This window comes from Mesoplodon mirus (assembly GCF_964341445.2).
Source record: "Mesoplodon mirus genome assembly, chromosome: 7".
In the NCBI taxonomy this organism is placed as follows: domain Eukaryota; kingdom Metazoa; phylum Chordata; class Mammalia; order Artiodactyla; family Ziphiidae; genus Mesoplodon; species Mesoplodon mirus.
This window is the reverse complement of record NC_138983.1, coordinates 35749499-35771069: the sequence shown is the minus strand read 5'-3', so window position 1 is coordinate 35771069 and position 21571 is coordinate 35749499. Positions and strand designations below refer to the sequence as shown.

The following is a 21571-nucleotide window of genomic DNA, read 5'->3' as shown; positions in this document are numbered from 1 at the left end:
GAAACATATTCTTCACGTTTCTATATTCTTTCTTATTCCTTATCTCTAAACCATGTTACATATGAAATTGTCCAGGAAATTGCTACCCTAGCCAGAAGGACAATAGCTATAAAAACTCTATTCCCTTTCTGCTGCCACAGATCTAGGATTTTCCATACCAATTTAGAAAATTTATGTCTTCTCTTTTTCATACCAAATGTATAAGCCTACTTTCCCACTAACCCAGTTTGGTCCATGGAATCACCTGTTGTGGTGACCCGGCAAATGGTGAGAGAGGAGGTCCCTACTATTTCCCGTTACTGTGGGTCAAGGGTTACTATGGTTGTGGAACTGTTCTCTGTCAAACACGACCCCCTCCTTGATCCAAGCTGTCATCAAAGAACAACTGTCCCTGCTCTGGGCACTTGTGAAGACACATTAAGGGCTGCCTAAGTATTTCAGGAAAAGTGGAAGATGCTTGGCAAGGGATTAAAGCAAAATTAAGACTTATTATTAGCATCCATGAGTGATTTTGACTTTGCTTTCAGTTGACATAAAACAAAGATGAAATTTAACAAGAAATCTTTTAATTTATATTTTAGTTACTAAAAGGGCTGTATAAATCTTATTTTAGACTCTAGGGGAAACTTTTAGTATGCATTCATTTTTAAGAAAACACCTTACTGAGGTACTAGAGTGGCCAAAAAAAGGCAGTAATAAAACTACTTGACAATAGCAGATAATTTGCACTGTGGCCCTTAGACTTTAAAGGGCCTATGATTAATTAAAAATTGCAGAAAACTGACCATAGCCATTTATGAATACAATTGTAAAATGAAATATTTCAATAGAATTTAACTTCAACTAGACTTTCATCAGCTTCTGGATATAAAATTATAGTGTTGGTACATACTTAATTTGTGTTAAAATGCATTTAAACTCTGTCTAGCACTTCCCAAGCTGAATTAAGGGAAAACTGTTCTGGGAATGTTAACTGATGTGTTGAGAAAAAAAATCAAATTTACCCCCATTGTACCTATCAAACAAATTGAAATAGAATCTTAAATTTTTATTCCACTGAATGTATCAGTCTTGAATATGCTAATGCCCAATGTTACTCACCTGCTATAGAGTTTTGGGAACTGCTGCTCTATTTCAAAGACCCTAACAGTGCTTCTTTAGGATTGGAAATAAAAGGAAAGGGCAGAGAATCAGAATTATCTGGGGAGTTTTTCTCCTAACCACAGAATCCCTCTCCTACCAATGTGTGTCAGAATCTCCTTCAAAAGAGTCAGGAAGAGGGCCTTGATTTCATTGTGCTTGAGTGGATGGGTGGGGTGGTGGTGGAATTATGATCCTGGCATCTCAATCTGAAAAAAAATATTACCGAGCAAGTATAGGCCAGGCATTATTTTATGCACTTGCATGCATTGCTTTATTTCTCACAACAAACCTATGAGGTACTATCATTACTCTCAGTTTATTTCTCATTGAGGAAACAGATACAGAGAGGATGAAAAACTTCCCAAAGATCATATAGCTAGTAAGTGTTGGAACCAAGGCTGGAACAGACACTCTGACACTAGATTTCATGCTACAATCCCTTACATAGATGTTGTTCTGCATGGTAGTTAGATGTGATACTTTCATACTTCAGAACATGGAATTTTAGACGTGAATGGGAAATTGGAGAAAATAAAATTCAAATCCTTCAAGACTAGTAAAAATGACTCGATGATGAAATAACTTATTACACAACTAGATAGAGGCAGAGTCAGGAATAGAGCTCAGACCTCCCCCAGAGCTTTTCTCATCGCTTTAATCCCTATGTTGATGGGCTTCTGTGGAATACCCTAGAAATATTGTTTATAACTTTTCTCCATGATTATAAAACATTTCAAAAGGATACAGGAGAAAATAAACAATATTCATATTTAGGCATAACTTGATTTTTTCAAGGTAGCTAATCACCTTCCCCACATCCAATCATTGGATAGTTTGGTCATTCTGTTGATTTTCCGTGCATCCTTTATCATGTATTTCATATATATGCTAAGATTTTGTTTCAGCCCCATCTGTCCTTCCTTTCCTACTGATCTGGCTATCATTCTCACACCAGTACTACATTGCTTTACTTATTGCAATTTTATGATTACTTTTTTTATCTGGTGGGGCAAGTCCTTCCACTTTATTTTTTGTTTTCGAATTTTATTTATTCTCATGTATTTGTTCTTTCAAGTGAACTTTAGGATTGTGTTTGCAAAGCTGAATCAAAACATTGATTTCAGAAGATATAACTTCTTGTATGATTTATTACCTCCCAGAAACATGCTTATCTCTTCTTTTACTCACATTTCCTTTCCTATTCTACAGTAAATTTTATTCTTGTACCTGTAAAGTCATGCTTTTCTTCTTAAGATTAGGCCTAGTAATAATTTTGTTCACTAGTGTAAATGGAATTTTCCCTCATTATATCTTCTAAATAATTATTGACAGCATATAAGAAAACTACGGAGTTTTACGTATTTATTGTGCATCTTGTCATTTTTTGAGATGTTTTTCTAAGGAAAATGAGCTTCCTGGAACATTATAGAGCTGGAGAGAGAGATACTGTTTGGGAATTCCTGGGCACTGACTGCTTTCTCCCCCTACCCTGAGGAGGATGTGGTCTTGCTAGTGCTAAGTTTACTTCAAAAACCAAGAGAATGTTTATATTCTCTTAGGCAGAAGCACATGGATTGTTGGTGTACTTTCTTCTGAAATGGAAATGTAAGCCCAGTGTAAGAGGGCAGGGGCAGAGCAAGAAATGGGCCCCTTTTTCTACTCCAACAGGTGCCTCCCACTCATATAGAGAAAAAAGAACTTAAGAATATGGAAATAGATGCTGCATCTACTCCTACTCTCAATATATTCATATCCTTTCACTTAACTTCTGTATCTTTGGTTAAATAAGTCAGAAACTGATAGCTTGTGAATAATCATGTTATGTTCAATAATGTCTTTTCCTTTTCAATAATTATATTTCTTGTTTTACTTTCACATCTGCTGCATTGTTGAAAACATCTAGAACAAAGCAGGAAATATTTTTGTCTTGTTCTTTATTTTAAAGAGAATACCTCTAGTGCTTCATTATGATGTTGGATTTTGGTTTAAAATATTCTTTGTTATGTAAAGGACATATGCTCATATAACTATTCTTAAGACTTTTTGGAAAACTAGATATGGGCATTGAATGTTATCAAATGCCTTTTTAGAATCTATAGAAATTATTATTTTTTCTCTTTTGACATATGCAACACATTATGGCACCTAATATTAAACAATTTTTATAGTTCTAAAAAGAATAGAGGACTTTTCCTTTACTCTTGTAATTACAAAAATATTTCCTTCATATGCCTGTTTGAAAACATTTTTCATCAACTTAGGATGTGAGCCTCTTTAATCTGCATAAACAGGTGTGTTTGGCAACTCAAGAATATTTTCTTCTATGATACCTTTGAATTCACATCTCCATGTCTTTATATCCAGAAACATGGTAAGCCTCTCAGCACATTCAAATCTTTTATATATCTCACTAAGGTTATGTAATTTTCTTCCTTTAGATTTCCATTTGTTCTGTATTTTCCCCCCCAGGAATTTGTAAAATAGGGTCTTCATTTATATTTCTTTATGTACTATCTCCTCCTTTAGAAATGTTTTATTTTTCTATGATAGGAACTTCTAGGGTTTAACCTACATATCATTGATGAGACTTTCTGTACTGTTAATTCTGCTCTCTACTGCTTTCAATATAGATTTTATTTCTGACTTTATATTTTTCATTTTCTGGCAGTGTATCCTTAACTACCTCCCTTTCACCTCAAATTGTTCTCTCCTCATGACTTTCTTTTTCATAGATTGCAAAGCAAATGCTTTGTACAATTTTCTTCTGTTTCCCTTAATGAAACATTTTTTCACGGGCATTTTCTTCCTGAGTCCTCAGGGCAGGGTTACTTTTCCCTTGTGCCATATGATTTCACTGGTACTTTTTATTTATCCTAAAACAAGAGGAGAAGTTCTCGAGAGGATTTAATATTTAACATAAATTGTTGTGAGATTGCTCTTAGTCATACCATGCATGTTGATAGAATGCTTCTGTTTAATTGCTAGGTGGAGACTAAGTTAATGTTCACTCAATCTAATTTCCAGTATTCTAGCAAGCATTTTTCTAGCAAGGCACTAGTAGACTGAGATGTACTTTTATGATGTACTACTTGGTTCTCTGTCACTCTGAACGTATGATAGAGTACTGGAAAAATAATATAATCTTTAGTATCTACAAATCTGAAGGTGTTCCTATCTCTCTACCTGTGTATAACATTATTACCATGTGAACTATATAGATCTGTAATACAACAAACCATTGCTAGTCCATCCCTCTACTTTCTTTGATATCTTTTCTGGGAGTTGCAGTCTCAGAATAAATATGACTAAATAATAATAGGGATTGATGAGAAGGGAAAAAGACACTCTTTTAAGTGCTTCAACCATGTAGCAGGAGACAAACTATTCTATTTTAAGGTGTTACAAATGTGTCTGTCTTTCAGAGCCAAATGGCAGATAGCAAGGAAGTAACAAAATGTCTTCCTACAGTAGAGCTGTTCTCTTCAAAAAGGTAAAATTGCATATGCCACTGATTGTGAGTCTCAAGTGAGTGCTGAATTTAGAGTTCTGAACATTTCTCCCAAATTCTGATCACATGTTGAATATGAGTAGTTGTCACTGTTCTTATAGAAGTTGGGGACGGGGGGAGAATGAATCTGGGAATACTAGCCTAATTACAACCTAACCCAGGCCACAGAAGGGTGTTCACTATTCATCATATAGATTATTGCTTTAACGAGAAAATGTATGTTGATTTTCAAATGTAGGAATTGATTTATAGCAACTTTTAGAACATAATCCCTTGGCATATCAAAAACTGCCTGTATTTAGCTTCATTTATTATATTCTTAAATGGCATAATAATTGTTAAGTATTAAAAACATTACTCAAATCATAAATTATCACATAAAAAATGTGGGTTTTTTTCCCTCTGATGTATTAATAAATCTGGTCACGCCTAACATTTTTGTTTCTTAAACTATAAGACCCAGGAGCCTTCAGTCAATATGTTTATCTTAATCATCCATCCATCCAGCTAATAAGTTCTTATAATGTGTCACCAAGTCTAATGTGTATTAGGATTATAAAGAGAAGTGAAGCTGATTAACGATTTAGGTAATTTTTTGGGAAGTAGGGGTGTTCATTTGGATTTCTTTATTGAGCTTTCCTTTTTCATATACCATAAAATTCACTCTTGGGTGCACAGTTCTGTGACCAAAACACGAAGTTGTGTAACCACCATGACAATCAAGAAACAAGTTCTACCACCAGCCCAAAACTCCCTAATGCTCCCTCTCAATCATTTAGTTTTGCACATATTGAGTCTGAGATGTCTGAAAGACATCCTGATGACAATGTTCAATAAAAAGATTTAAAAATTGGGCCTTAAGACTATGGAGAAATCTGTGCTGGAAATAAAAGTTTGGGAAGTTCCCCATAGATTGGGCTGAAGTTATGGGGCAGAGACTGCCTGAAGCACAAGCAAAATGAAGGTAGTTTGAGGATGTAACCTTTAGAAACATCGATACTTACATGGCAAATGGAAAAAGAGGAAAGCAATATTATAAAGGGGAATGCAAGAAGCGAAAAAGAGAACTTTGAAAGTGAGAGTTGTCAATGGTTAGTGGCAAAGCACACAGAAGTATCAGGTTAACATAAAAACCAAAGCGCATCTTGACAACTAAAAAGTTATCAATAACTTTGGTGAGAGCAATTTCACTGGATTGATGGGTATAATAGTCTAAGCACAATGCTTTGCAGAGTTACTGGGAGACTTGAACAAAAAGATAAGATTTAGAATGGTGGCTAATAGAACATGCCAACTCAAGGGAGGAAAAGCATTAATATGGTTACAAGTTGAGAAAAGAGAGCTTGTAAGGATAGAGCCAGAAGGAGAAGCTTCAATTAAGAACACATAAGATAAAGTAAAATGTATTGCATAAAAAATGAGGTATATCTCCTTCTAAGGTGGAGATGCTCAATAGTAAAAGCAAGCACAGAACTCCTTGATATTTACCCAAATGAGTTGGAAACTTATGTCCATAGATAAATTTGCACACAAATATTTATAGCAGCTTTATTCATAATTGCCAAAACTTGGAAGCAACCAACATGTCCCTCAGCAGGTGAATGGATAAACAAACTGTGGTACATCCATACCATGGAATATTATTCAGTAATAAAAAGAAATGAGCTATCATGCACATTAAGACATGGAGGAAACTTAAATGCATTATTAGGTGAAATAAGCCAACCTGAAAAGGCTACATGCTGTATGATTCCAACTATAAAACATTCTGGCAAAGGGAAAACTATGGAGACATTTCAAAGGTCAGTGGTTGATAGGGGTTCTGGGGTGGGAGGGAGGGAGGGATGAGTAGGTGGTGAACAAGGCATTTTTAGGAGAGTGAAACTATTCTGATATTGTAATGGTGGATACCTGTTGCATCATTATACATTTCTCAAATCCATGGAATGTACAACACAAAGAGTGAGCCCCGACACAAACTATGAACTACAGTTAATAATGTATTCATATTGGCTCATCGATTGCACCAGATGTACCAAACTAATCCAAGATGTTAATAACAGGGAAACTCTGAATGAGGGGTTATATAGGAACTCTCTGTACTTTCTACTCAACTTTTCAGTAAATCTAAAACCTCCCTTAAAAAAACAAAAGTAAGCATAAAAGTGTAGGATAGAGAAGAAAGTTAAAATAGTTCCCATGTGGTGGACTTTTATTTTCATTAATTAACAGGAGTATTTATGAGTGGGTATCTCTCAGTAAATGTCCTATCACATTCTAGATATTAATATCCAGAATGATGGGACACTTCCTAATTGAGTTTTCCTGAGATTCAAATGTCCAGATGGCAGGTGAACCGGTGCCTACTGACATAAGGAAAATAGTCATTAACTTTCAGTACACAGATGCTTATCACTGGCATTTCTGTAACTGATACATTTCTTGAAATTTGATTCATCCCTCAATCTACTAATTTATCTAAATCATGGTATCTAATTTGAACCATATTACACTTAACTTTAGTAAATATGCCCTTTAATTTTTTTTGGAAAAAATGCATTCTTGAAGAAAAAAAATGTTTTCATCCAACAGAGTTGTACCAGAGTTGTAAAACGTCATAAAAAAGTCTTTAAATTTATGTACAATTATAGGGATCAGAACAATAATACATATTTAAAGACATCCTAAATTTTCAGGGCCCTATTATTTATATTTTCATTGTGTGAAAATATAAAAGATTCTAATTTCCTGATAGGTTTCACTGAGTGTCACTTCAAAAGATCAGATAACACCTGTGGTTCTCAAAGTGTGATCTGTAGACCCCTGGAAGTCTCCTAGTCCATTTAAGGGGACCAGTGAGGTCAAAGCAATAACACTAAGATAATTATCTGCTGTTTCACCATGTTGACATTTTCAATGTTGTTGCAAAAGTAACTATGGATAAGGCAGCTGACTCCTTAACATGAATCATGGCTACAGAACCAAACTACTAGTAATCATTATAATCATTGCTATGCATTCAGTAAAAAACCTACTTTCACTTAAGAATGTCCTTGATGAAGCAGTAAAAATTATTACTTTTATTAAATCTTGAATCTTGAGTATACACCTTTTTTGTATTCAGTGAAATGAAATGGGAAGTATGGATAAAGCACTTGTGCTGCATATCAAGTGTAATATCGTACTTTGAGTTGGGAGTTAAAAAAGCCTCATTTGCCAGGTTTACTTGAAACACCATGTTTACTTGAGAGAACTATTGACCAACTATGTTATTCAGGCATTTGTCAAATATTTTGTCAAAAATGAACAAAGAGAAACTGTCATTTCAAGAACTCACAGTATTTGTTACCGAAGATAAAAAACAGATTTTTGAGTAGAAATTAGAATTTTGAAAAACTTGTATTTGTTACTATGAGCTTGACAACTTCCCAATACCTAAAGAATTTTCTGATGAGATTGGTGGTGATATTAATGAATGTGATTTCTCAAATACTGTATAATGAAATGTGTCAAAATATGGAAAAGCTACATAACCCAGTGAACCAATATTTTCCAAATGATCAGTGCATGATGTTACAAAATCATGCATGGGTAAAAGATCCATTCAAATTACAAGACAGACCAATGGAATGGAATGTAAGTACTAAAAGTTCATTCATATGCTTTCACATTCCATACTGCAAACTAACCTTTAAGAAACTACTACTTGTTGAATTTTGGTGTGGTGTCAAATGAGAATATCCACAATTATTTTTAAAATGCTTTAAAAACAATCCTCCCTTTTCCAGCTACTTATCTGTGTGAAACAAAATTGCTTTCATCTAACCTAATATCACAAAATATCACAACAGACCGAATGCAAAAGCTGATATAAGAACCCAGCTGCCTTCTGTTAAGCTAGACATTAAATATATTTATTAAAATGTAAAACAATGCCATTCTTCTCATTTTTTAGAAAAATAGTTATTTTTCAGAAAAATGTTATCTATATTAATATGTAATGAGCTTATCACATTAAACGAGTTATTTTAAGTCATTTAATTAATAGATATATTTTAAATTTCTCTTGTATTTCTACAATGGTAAATGTTGATAGATACAACCCACAGAAACAAAAGCTCTTTGGGGTCCTCAATTATTTTTAAGAGTGTAAAGGGTTCTCAAAACCACTAAAATAAACTATTATTAGACAAATTTACCTGAAAATGAAACCATGGTTCCTAATCAATGATTTAGAACATGATAGTAAAAGGCTGATTTGATACTTAGTATAATATCATGATTAGAACAAGTCATAAAACATTCTCTTGATATTTAACTTACAAAGAGAATTCTGTTTTACTAATTTCAGTTGTGATGTCGATTTTTCTCCTCGTTGGCTTTTATTCTCTTCATCACCCTCCTCATCTTGCACTACAAAGTCATCAATAATATAATCATCTCCATCTTCATCATATTCATAATCATCTTCCTCCTCCCCCTCCTCATCATTTTCATCACTGCTTGGGCAGGATTTCTTTTCAGAGTCCTAATTAAATTAAAACATACCTTTTAGTATTTTTAGTAAAGTGTACCTTTAAAAAATTGTCAGTATGGGGCTTCCCTGGTGGCACAGTGGTTAAGAATCTGCCTGCCGATGCAGGGGACGCGGGTTTGTGCCCCGGTCCAGGAGGACCCCACACGCCGCGGAGTGGCTGGGCCCGTGAGCCATGGCTGCTGAGCCTGCGCGTCCGGAGCCTGTGCTCCACAACAGGAGAGGCCACAACAGTGAGAGGCCTGCGTACCGCAAAAAAAAAAAAAAAAAAAAAAAAAAAAAAAGAACAAAAAAAGAAAAAAAATTGTCAGTATGGATGTGAAATTAAAAGATTAAATCTGAAATAAAAAATGATTTGTAGAAATTAATTTTATATTTTAAGGTTAAAAAAATCTTGTCATGTTAAATGTTGAACTTTTGAAATTAGGAAGAAGATAATATACCCTGGTTAGTGAAATAAAATGTTTAAAATCGACATTAGAATTATAAGTAGAAATTAAAAACAGGAAAGACCAAATTTTAAAGAAGTCTTTCAATTTTAAAAAAGAGTGAAAGAATGAGGCTCATAAAAAAATATTATTAGATACAATACTGCAATCAAACATGTTTAAGGGAACTTGACTAAAAAATAAATTTTAGAATTATTGTGAAATAGAACAGACTCAGCCCTTTGATTTTTATAAAATACTTAAATAAAAAGTTAAAAACAGTAACAAAACCAATAAAATATAACACACCTCAAAATCTCTACTACTACTGTGTCTCTGACGAGATCTCTGTTTTGAGAGGTCTTGCAGTTTCTGGAGCTGTTCTCGCTTTCTTGCAGCTAAAGTTTTTTCAGGTTCTTTTTGCTCCATCTCCACTGAAGAACATTCATCTTCAACCACTCTACGTGGATGTTTAACGCCCACTTTTCTAACTAGGATATCACTGTCGTCACTTTCATCACTGTCGTACATCACAGAGGAGATCCTTTTTCTCTTCCCTCGCTTGATGTGTTCTTCTTCTAAATCCTCCTCTGTTATTTGTCCAGAGTGTTTGTTGAGATCATCTTCCTCTTGACCTGAATGCTTTTCATGATCTGGTAAGTCAATACTTCCATGTTTGGTTTTGTTCTTTTCTTCTTCATATGTTGAACTGTTGCCAGTGTTAATGAGATGCTTACTATTGTTTCCTTCACTTTCAACTTTAATTAATTTAAGCTCTCTTTCATTTTCTGGCTTCTTATTACTATCAAGCCCCTTATTACTATCAGGTTCTTCGTCACTGTCAACACTTTCATTATTGTCAACACTTTCATCACTATCAAGCTCCTCATCACTCTCAAGCTCATCATCACTATCACATAATTGTGAGAGACTACTTCTTTTAGTCCGCCTCCAATCCACTCGAGATTTCTGTTCACACTCTTGAGTTTTAGAATTTTGCCTTGTTTCATGTCTTCTAATATGTACCATTTTCACTTAAGCTTCTACAAAATAAAGTTATTAGGAATATAATAATATAACCAGATTACAACAATGAATGCATTTATGGTACAAACTATATTTATTTGGTGTTATTAAATGGTTCACAAAGGTAAATCACATGAAATATCTGAGTGAAGATGGTTGCATAATTTGCATAACAAATTATAGAACAAATAATTTATTGATCTATGAAATCATCATATGAACATCTATTCTGAATTATGTTGTATGCTGTGCTGATAGAGGTTCATAATTAAGAAAAATGCAAGGTAGTATTCATTTAGTACCAAATGAGTGATAAAAAAAATAACTGCAATAAAAGTGTAAAGATGCAGGAAGATCAGAACAGCAATTGTTTCACTGAAAATTTTATTGAACAGATATGATCTGATAGACCGCTGAAGAATTGACTAAATTTGAACAGAAAGAATGAAAGACAAAGGGATTTCAGGAAAAAATGATAAAGTCAAAACTTTGGCACTGAGAATGAACATGACATGTTTAGTAAATAAGTGTGACCAAAAAGGTGGGAAAAAAGGCTTTATGCTGGAAAAAAGAGACCAGTATAGAAAGGTAGGGTGGAATTATAGAATGATTCCTCCCATAAGCAAAGAAGGATTCTGAATAGAGAAATTACATGAATTATAACATAAAAGTTAAACATTTATATGAAGAAAGTTATAAAGTACTAAGTGACATAAAATAGATAACAGTGCAAAACTGAGCAATAACTTATCTACTAAGATTTCAGCCTCCATATATTTTAGTAAAATGGCAATGGCTTTAATCCATTAAAAGTTAAAGATACAATATAATCCAATAGAAAACTTACTAACAATCCAGTAACATAGGTGAAAAAACAAAAAAGTTTCATGGTGAAGCAGAGCATGGTATTGGGAAGGAAAACAAATGATCTAAGTTCCTGATTCAGAAAAGGGTAAACTCCATCAAAATTATCACAAGTATACAGTAAAAGAACAATTAGAGACAATTTAACTAAAAAACGGTAACATATATATACTTCTGTGGTTGCTAAGGAAAATAGAAATATGATCACGATGCAATGAGACTGACCTCATAATACGCATATAAGAACTTATGTATTCAATTGAGTGCTGTCTCCTTCAAAGAAATCACGTTATGAGGCTGATTGTTCCAATATTTCCACCATGGCACAGAATATTCTGGAGATTTTCTATTTTATTTTCAAAAAATATGAAAATAATCACACTTCATTTCTTATCCCAAAAAGACATTTAAATATCCACTTTATTCGCTTGTCTTAGTTATAAGGGACTGTTACCAGCTTCCAGAAATGAAAGGGAATTTGAAAAGATGAAGATTAACTACTATTAAAGATATTTTTAAAATATGCTGCAAACTCTGTGATGGTAATTCCAAAACTAGAAAGCCAGAAATTTTTTGAGCAATGGCAGTGTTACTGAACCAAGTTTATAGCTTCCCATGATGATTATCGTTTTAGTTGGTGGGGAGATACCACCCATTTCATTGTACAAATTCTGTTATGTTTATAAGGCAATGTGACTGCTTCTATAATGGTAACAACTCATATAAAATCAGAACAACAACAGTTGCTGAGATTATACACAAGAAATTATAATGTAGGAGACCTTATGACAGTAACTGCTACAAGATACATTCAGCACTGTAACAGCGATCTACCAAATCCTAGTCCATAGACCAAATATTCTGCTACTTGAAATTACAATTAGGTTGTATTTTACAGAAGGTTTATATTAAAATCAGCAAAGAATAAAACTGTGTGTGGTCAAAATTACTCTTTTTAAAGATCTCTATATTATTCTTCAAAGTATGGATTATTGTATACCATACTGCTGCAAAATATGTCCCCCCAGTTTCTCTTTCAGGTTTTAAACAGATTACTGTTTTTTTTTCTTTTTATTAAACACCAGATAAACTAGGCAGGTTATATTTTGAAGCCATATAATACAAAGAAGTATTTTTTAAGCATATATAGTTATAAATTTGCATAAGCTAACTGTGCATGTGCTTTACACTACAATAAGAAGGTAAGGCTTTTTTATAAATCTGTCTGAATTGGGAGAAATAATGAAAACAAGTTTATGAAAACAAAAGACAGATATGGCCTCAGTAGATACACTAAAGTATGGACAGGAGGAATATGAAAGTGAAAGATGATTTTATTAGTACTCAAAAGCAGTTTCATACACACTAGATGATTATCTTACAGAACTATACGATGTGCAAAAGACAGTTATAATTTCAAGCGGTGATTCCTATGACAATGATAGAAATGATTAAGAATGTCACACTATTCAAATACCTATGACTGCACAGAGTTAAGCTATTAAAAAACGCTATATGTATAGTAATTTTCAGTGCATTTTCAAATATATTTTAAAATCCTGACAATGATATTTTTAATATATATTTTAAAAATATATATTTTAAAATCCTGACAATGATCCTAAAAGGAAGACATTATCTATCTTCATTTATAAAAATCAAAGCCAAGGATGTAGAGTTTAAATGACTTACCCAAGATCACACAGCTCGTTAGTGACAGAGCAGGGATTAGAAACCACGTCTCCTGATTCCCCATCCAGTGCTACACAATGACTGCTGCCAATATTATATTTGTACAAGGTAGGAAAAATTATGCCTTCAAAAAGTCATTATTTTATCTCTCATTCAGGATAAATTTTAGTTTCTGGAAATAATCATTAAAATAGTTTGACTAAGAGTTTACAAACATGCTTTTTAAATTACGCAACTGAATTTTAGTGCACATGAATTAGGCCAGAAACTTCTGTAAATTATTTATCTAACAGGCAAGAAAAGAATGTGCAAAAGAGATGAAAATTTGCAGACTTCCCTCTACCACCTTACTGATGATACTGACCACAAAATTTAAGGGATTCCCCACTGAGTCAAAAAGTAAAGATTCCAAAGAAAGGCAGTCTCTGATGAGAAAAATTTTATTTTGGAAAGCTGCAGTATTGAATGTTTAAGGAGGCAAATTTTATGTAAACAAATCAAATTTCATTTGGCCAACTGCCAAATTTCCAGGGCGTTTCATATTTCAAAATTGCTGTTTATATCAATAATGTCAAAAAATCTGTTATTGAAAAGGAAGATAATTTGATTATGGTTGGCTCCTCTTTTTAAATGTGGATACTTTTACTGCTTGAGCTGGGGAGGGAAGGATGACAGAGGGAAAAGGTGAGCGAACTGAACCTGAGGAGAGAAATGAGAAGATAAAGCTAGGCTGATGGGTAAGACATCTCTTGATCATTATAATTCACTCAGAAAATAATCCATGCAAATGAATGTAATTTCTATATATGTTGAGTATACACTCAATTTTTTTAAATGAAAGTTTAATCAAGCTTCTTTAATGATACCTTACCTTTAGGCAAAGAGAAAAACAGAGACTCCACACAGAGAGCATTAAATAAGTGAATGAAGATGATCAATACTATCACATCTTTGTGTTTCATGGTTAAAATCATGTAAATAGCACATACTATCTTGTCTGCCAAAGAATGTCAAGGCGATAACCCATAAGGCTTGTGTTCTTTCTCTAGCACGGTAACTCTACAACTAAAAAGGGTACTTTGATGCCACCTGAATTTCTCATCAGAAATATCCTTTATTCTAGACTTTGAGGTTAATTCATCAAGAAAAGATTCATTCTAGGAATCATCGACTTGCCCTATGAACAATGTAGGTGGTAGTTTACACTTAAAAATTTGAAGGGCGGTGGAACCCCAGCCATTACTTGAAATTTCACCAGAAGGGATGCATCCTATTTGTAAAACATTTCCCCTCTTGATGTTTTCTTTTATATGAAAGTTTGGAGAGGAAACCTTAATAAACCAAAGAAACAGTCATTGAATGTATACTATGTGCCTGCACATGCTCGGAGCTGTGGCGTTTCTAGATTTCAACAACACGGTCTCTGCTCCCAAGGAGCTTACAATCTGACGAGATTACTTGGGACACCAAAACAAGCCAGCGTAATACATGATTTAAGGGCTACAGAATATGATTCTTTTTTTGTTGTTATCGCATTGCTGTGAATAAATTTATATAGTTCTTCCATTGGCTGGAAAACAGGGCAGCACAACAAAACAGAAATGGGAAATAGGAAAATATGAAAAACATAAAGGGAAGAAAGCCAATGTCTCCCACTTAGAATTACGGTTTAGTACTCCACAATTTCGCATAGAGTGGAGCCTGCCAGCTTGCCATCTCCGACAACTATAGTATTCATTAAAATCTGTAACACTGAAGATGGTTCGCTAAATTCAGCAGGGATGAGGGGGCCTAGGAAGGAACAGAGCCTCTCGGGAGTTAACACCACAGTCATTTTCATGATTACAAACCTGTCTCCTCGGCGGGACGCAGACACCTGGCGCAGATCGCCCGCCCGTCTGCTACTCAGCCCCAGGAGGGAGGAGGCACCGTAGCTAAGAAACGGGACCCTCTGACACAGCTTCGCGATGACGTGCGCGGGACGTCACCAACCCCCGGACTTTAGAGGAGCTCGGTCCCCAGAAAACAAACAAGGATTTGGAAGAGCCAGAAACCCGCGAAATCACCCGCAGAGCCCCGCGCATCAGACCTGCCCACTTCCCCTTCGCGGAAGGAACTGGCACCCCGCCCACTGCAGCTCTGCCCCGGCGGCCCGCAAGTGGAGCGACGAGCGTAGGGGAGCCGTCCCGCCTACCCCGAGAGCGCCGGCGGGAATTTTTTATCCCCGCCCTTCTAATAAACCATTAGCAGCCGGAGCGGGAGCGAGTCCCCGCCCCGAGCTGGCCCGCACCGCACCCGCGCCCTCACCTTTCAAATCTCCTCTGGCTCTACATCCGCCTCCACCTTTGCCTCCGCCCAGGCACCCAGTCCAGACTGACGACGCTCCTCCTCCTTCCGGGGACGGGAGGAAGTCCCGCCTCTGGGAGGGGCGAGGGGCGGGGCCGGCGGTGGGAGGGGGCGTTTCCGGGAGCTTGTGGTCGGGGGAGGAGCGGTCGCCGCGCGTTAGGCAGGGAGCGTTACGGGGTCCTGGTTCCAACTGAGGTGGGGAGAGGGGGCTCGGCGGGCAGTGAGGAACGGGAAAGGCTGTGTAGGCAAAGTACGCCAACGCGGGGAAGTGGGGCTTGCGGTGGAAGGGGCTGACTGCTGGGGAAGGAATCCAACGTAACCGTCCCCCTGGGGAAGGGGGCCAGTCCCCGACTCCCTGGCTCTTCCGCTCTCTGCTGTAACTTTGGGGTGTGGCGGGGGTTAGTGACGGCCGTTGACCCAGGATCTGGGCGTGAAGGAGGCTTGTGGTCACGATGGGGTTATAGTCTTTCTCGCGGCCACTGGGGGAATAAAACAAATATTTGTAATCTGGATTATCCGCGGTGACTTGGGGCCTCCTCTACTGCCCATTTAAAGTTAAAGGCCTGTTCTCTCAGACTTCCGCCCCTCTGATCGTCCTTTGCCGTCTCTTTGCCAGCCCAGCCCAGCCCAGCCAGGGAAGGGGTCAGGGCCACCAGGTGCCTGGTAAGGTTGAAAGACTGAGTGTGTAAGGCTGTGTTAAAGTGAGTCTGTGAGAGAAGGCAGGATTTAGAGGATTGCTTCTGTGTGAGTCTGGGGTGAGTCCCTGAGTCCCAGAGCCTCACCATGTCAGGGAAACGGAAGCGTGTGGTGTTAACTATTAAAGATAAGCTTGATATAATAAAGAAACTTGAAGATGGAGGTTCTTCCAAACAACTGGCAGTGATTTATGGAATTGGCGAGACAACAGTTCGGGATATAAGAAAAAATAAGGAAAAGATTATAACTTATGCAAGCAGTTCTGATTCCACAAGTCTTCTGGCCAAGAGGAAATCTATGAAGCCATCCATGTATGAGGAACTGGACAGAGCAATGCTGGAATGGTTCAACCAGCAAAGAGCAAAAGGGAATCCCGTGTCTGGACCAATTTGTGCAAAAAGGGCAGAGTTCTTCTTTTATGCTTTGGGAATGGATGGTGATTTTAACCCCTCTGCCGGTTGGTTAACTCGTTTTAAGCAGCGGCACAGCATTAGAGAGATTAATATTAGAAACGAAAGATTAAGTGGAGATGAGACAGCTGTGGAAGATTTTTGCAACAACTTTCGAGACTTTATTGAACGAGAGAATTTGCAACCGGAACAGATCTACAATGCAGATGAAACTGGACTGTTCTGGAAATGCTTGCCTTCCAGGACTTCAGTAATCAAAGGTAAATGCACAGCCGCTGGGCACAAGTCAATTGAAGAAAGAGTCACTATCATGTGTTGTGCCAATGCAACAGGTTTACACAAACTTAAGCTTTGTGTTGTGGGGAAAGCAAAGAAACCTCGCTCCTTCAAGTCAACTGACACCTCAAACCTGCCAGTCTCTTATTTCAGCCAAAAAGGTGCATGGATGGATCTTTCCATTTTCCGACAATGGTTTGATAAGATCTTTGTGCCACAAGTTCGCGAGCACTTAAGATCCAAAGGCTTGCAAGAAAAGGCTGTGCTCTTGTTGGATAATTCACCAACACATCCAAATGAAAATGTCCTGAGGTCAGATGATGGCCAAATATTTGCTAAATATTTACCACCTAATGTGGCTTCGTTGATTCAGCCCTCAAATCAGGGAGTCATAGCTACAATGAAGAGAAACTATCGTGCAGGTCTTCTCCAGAACAACTTGGAAGAAGGCAATGACCTGAGATCATTCTGGAAGAAACTAACTCTGCTAGATGCACTTTATGAAATAGCAATGGCATGGAATTTAGTAAAGCCAGTTACCATTAGCAGAGCATGGAAGAAGATTCTCCCTACCATAGAGGAAAAAGAAAGCCTGAACTTTGATGAAGAAGATATCTCAGTGGCTGCTGTGACTACCATTTTACAACACACCAAAGGATTGGAAAATGTGACTCCTGAGAACGTTGAAAAATGGCTTGAAGTGGACAGTACTGAACCAGGCTATGAAGTCTTAACTGACAGTGAAATCATCAGAAGAGCACAAGGTCAGACAGACGAATCCAGTGAAAATGAAGAGGAGGAAATAGAACTGATTCCAGAGAAACATATTAATCATGCAGCTGCTCTCCAATGGACTGAAAATTTATTGGATTATCTAGAACAACAAGGTGATATGATTCTGCCTGATAGACTGGTGATACGTAAACTTCGAGCCACCATCAGAAATAAACAGAAGATGACAAACTCAAGTTAGTAATGGCATATCAGCATTACCATTGTTTTGGTAATTGTGTAACTCTTGATCTCTGCAATATGGCTTAATTTTCTTTGTGTTCTGAATTCTCAGACACAGCCCTGTGAAATACAGATACGAAAAATGTATCTGAAGTGGTTTGAGGATTATGTGTTTTGCAGCATCTGTCTCTTATCCCTTTATCTGTGTAGATAATCAGAAACTGATTCTTTATAGGTATAAATTACACATACGTATGTATTCACTTTTGTAGGTCTACAATTATCCCTCCCATGACAGTGGCAGTCCATAAATTTTCTGGCAGAAGTTACAGGTAACAGTGAACAGATTGAGCACTTTCCTGAAATCTTTTGTTTGATTTGTGAGGGCTGCCACAGTAATCTTTCTTTGTGCTAACCATCTTAAGTGGTTGGTTGTTTTGTATGTTTGTATACACTGATGGAATGAGAAATATCTATATTGTTAGATTTCAGGGTGACCTATAATAATTCAAAATGAAGTTCAAAATGAAGGGGAAACTGATTTATGAATTAATAAAATAACTTAGAAATCATGCTTTTCTTACATTTGTTTGGGGGGGACTTTATTCTGGAAATAAAGTAAATATAGGAAGTGATTGCTAAATTAGAAAACTATTGGAAATCTTATATATAAGATATTCTGACATTCATTTGTAGAAACTGGGAGTGGAAAGTTTAGGGAACGTTAGGTTATTTATAAAAAGGGAATAAATAGGCTCGTTTTAATTGGGTCTTTTTAAAAATTATATTATTAATTGGATAACAGTATAGGTTTATTATTTATTCATCTAATTATAGTACAGGTTTTATAATGTTACATGTGGTGATGTGAGCTCCCACCCTATATGTGAGGGAATATCCTGGGTATTTGAAAGTTTCTTGTTTTTTGGGTTTTTTTACTATGCACTTGAAAATGTCTATAATTTGAGAAAGTTCATCATACCTTCTCCTTTTATTTGATATGAAAAGAAATGAATAAAGTTTTTATTTTTAATAATCTGTAAATTATCTTTTATGAAGAAAGCAGAAATAATTATGGAAAGTGCAGATTCTAAGGAATTACATCATTTATTATTTTGACATTTGTAAAAAGGTATTCCTGAATTCGTTAGAATTTTGATAAACTTGCTTAACAATGTAGTTTTATTCAAGACATTGAAAAGATATTACCTATATGAAAATTAATTTCGTTTGTAATTTAAAAGCAAAATGTCTGCATATTATTTCATATTTTGGCCCTAAATTAAAAAAAAAAGAATTGTTCTCTATCAGTCATTTTTGAAAGACTTAACTTTTTTATTGAAATACTTTGCATTTTATAATGACTTTCTTAGAACTCTAAAGCTTCAAAAATACTTGTAGCTTTCCATAATTTCTGTTCTCTTCAAGATATATGTCTAGGTTTTTTAAAAAGACTTATCTGTGACCAGAACTGTTTAAAAATTGTATTTGTTGCATGAATTGCCTCAGAAGTTAACATACATATTGAATCAGATAATTACACATTTTGCTATAAATTAAATTGTATATAAATTTTTTTTCATTTTTCTAAAATGAAAATATGTACTAAAAAGCTTCTTGGAATTTCTGTCTGGATTTGCTCACTGTTTTTAAAATTAACCTTGTCAGTGAAATTCAGCTGTATCATTGCCACCTAGTGGTAAAATTAACATTACTGTTAAGCTGTATGGTTTTAAACTTTAATATCTAGTAAAAGGTTCACTGTTTTGTGGCCTTGAGTGTGAATCTTGTGACTCTCTATCCTGTGAGAGACTGGCTCTTCTTTCTTTGGTTTGTAGCTACTTTCTCTTTTCTGAAAGCTGCCAACAATGGTAAACTAAAAGTTCTGTTTTGGACTCTTCTATCCTTAAACATAATTATAAAAGCTGCCAATTACTGAATACTATGTTGTGTTCTAAGCAGTGTATTTATATCAGTAACCCTAAAATTATGAATTAGGTGGAAATACTGATGCTCAGCTTATACTCTTAATTGCTGAAGATCACTTGACTACAGGTAAGAATTCAAACCCAGGTATTTGATGCCAAAGCCTACATTTATTTTATCCAACCTAGGCTAACCTCTTAACCTTTCCAATCTTCAACATTTATTCCTTGCCACCTTCCTCCGCCACCTGCCACCAGTGTCTGAATTTACTTATCTATTTTTCAGTGCACTTGTGGCAGCGATTGCCCTTTCCTTTTACCCTTTTATGAGGTTAGCCTTCCTCTTGCACTACTCTCCATTTCCCTGTTTATCCACAACCTAGTAGCATTTGAAATTGGGATCATCTGGTTTTTTTGATTTCTGGTTAGCTGTGCTCAGTAAGGATCCTTTCTCACTTCAGCAATTTAAAACCCACCATTGGGAAAACAATTCATGCAAACCTTTCTCTTTAGTTCATGAGGTAATCTCAAAGAGAATTGAAGAGTTGGCACAGTATAGTCCCAACATGAAAGTCTTGCCTTCCCAAAGTTGTTGTAAACCACTACCACCAAAGGCACATTAGCATGTATACACTCAGATCCATACAGATCAAAGGGGAAAAAAAATAAACCCCCAAATGAGATGATATGGGGAAGAGAATGACCGTTAGGTTCAAATAAAAGAGAGGGTGGTTAGATGAGAAGAAGAAAATTAAAAGGAAATGTGGCCTACAGGGAGGTTTGTTTTGTAATGATGTGAATTTTAACATCCTAGTCCCAGGTTACTGGTATGTGTTGCTCATTCGTAGATGGTCCCTGTAATCTCTGCTTTTCTCCTTTTCACGTTTGGAATGTTAAGCCGTCAGCACCAAGTTGAATGCATTTGATCAGTAGTTGGGACCATTTGGTGGATGACACCAGAAGCTGTTTGGGTACCATATCTGCCCCAAAGTCATAAAGTCTTAGTTTCTAATGCCTCTTCCCTCAATGCCCCACCGAAGGCTCTTTGGCTTTCTATTGCTCTATTAAGAAATTAGCCATAGGGTCATGTTCTCTCTAGTCTTACCAGGTTTTCCCATTGATGAGCCTTGATGAACTGAATGTTTCTCTAAACCCACACTCCTAGTAGCCAAGAATGCTGTGAGGGTAGGATTACCTTGCAGAGATTGATGCAGGAATTTAGAAACTTCCCTTTTATGAGAGATTTGGGCTTTTGGGGGGTGGATGGGTGAAAGGAGTGGAATTCCTTGCCAGGTTTAAATTCAGTGAATCAAAAGTTCATTGACTACTGGGGGTGATGCGTTTAGGAAAATATAAAGGCAGAGAAGAGTGGTTCATGTACTAAAGATCTTGAAATCAAGGTGGAAAAAATAATGTATTTGAGAAAAAACAAAGCCATCTGGTTTAATTGTAAACTCATATAAAACAGCCAACATAATGTGATATGGATTATGTGAGGAAACCATAATGATTTAGTTTGCTTATTAATTCCTTCAGTGGCTTCTACTCTGTATATCCTCTACATTTTCAGCTTTTCTTTTTTTGGTTTTTACTACTCCTGAGTGACTTCATCCATTTCCATTACCTGCATGCTTATGATCCCAAATCTGTCTCCAGTCACCCTGAAGTCCAGATTTGTATCTTCAATTGAGAAGCAGTATTTCAGTCTGGAAGGGAAATTTAAATTGTTGTTTTGCTTTCCATATATAGTAAACTGTCCATTAGCATCC

General features: G+C 36.1%; 2 protein-coding genes across 6 annotated transcripts in view; one reads left to right on the top strand and one right to left on the bottom strand.

The window, feature by feature from the left end:
* CCDC82 (coiled-coil domain containing 82) overlaps positions 1–15574 on the bottom strand; it is a 29392-nt gene extending 13818 nt beyond the window's left edge. The window contains exons 1-4 of one of the 5 annotated variants that reach the window (XM_082628855.1): positions 15503–15561; positions 11729–11849; positions 9923–10656; positions 8975–9179 (exon numbers count right to left, since the gene is read on the bottom strand). In XM_082628855.1, the coding sequence (XP_082484981.1) occupies positions 8975–9179; positions 9923–10642 (925 nt within the window). In that variant the 5' untranslated portion in view covers positions 10643–10656; positions 11729–11849; positions 15503–15561. The other 4 variants (XM_082628854.1, XM_082628856.1, XM_082628853.1 and 1 more) reach the window with 4 other exon arrangements.
* Positions 15575–15589: 15 nt separating this feature from the next.
* On the top strand, positions 15590–19932 carry JRKL (JRK like). Its single transcript, XM_082628852.1, has 2 exons — positions 15590–18209; positions 19876–19932. The coding sequence occupies exon 1, from the start codon at positions 16325–16327 to the stop codon at positions 17894–17896; it is 1572 nt and encodes a 523-aa protein (XP_082484978.1). The 5' UTR covers positions 15590–16324; the 3' UTR covers positions 17897–18209; positions 19876–19932.
* Positions 19933–21571: the final 1639 nt, after the last annotated feature.

Coding starts and splice junctions, on each gene's coding strand:
- JRKL (XM_082628852.1), top strand. CDS start 16,325: ATGTCAGGGAAACGGAAGCGTGTGGTGTTAACTATTAAAGATAAGCTT.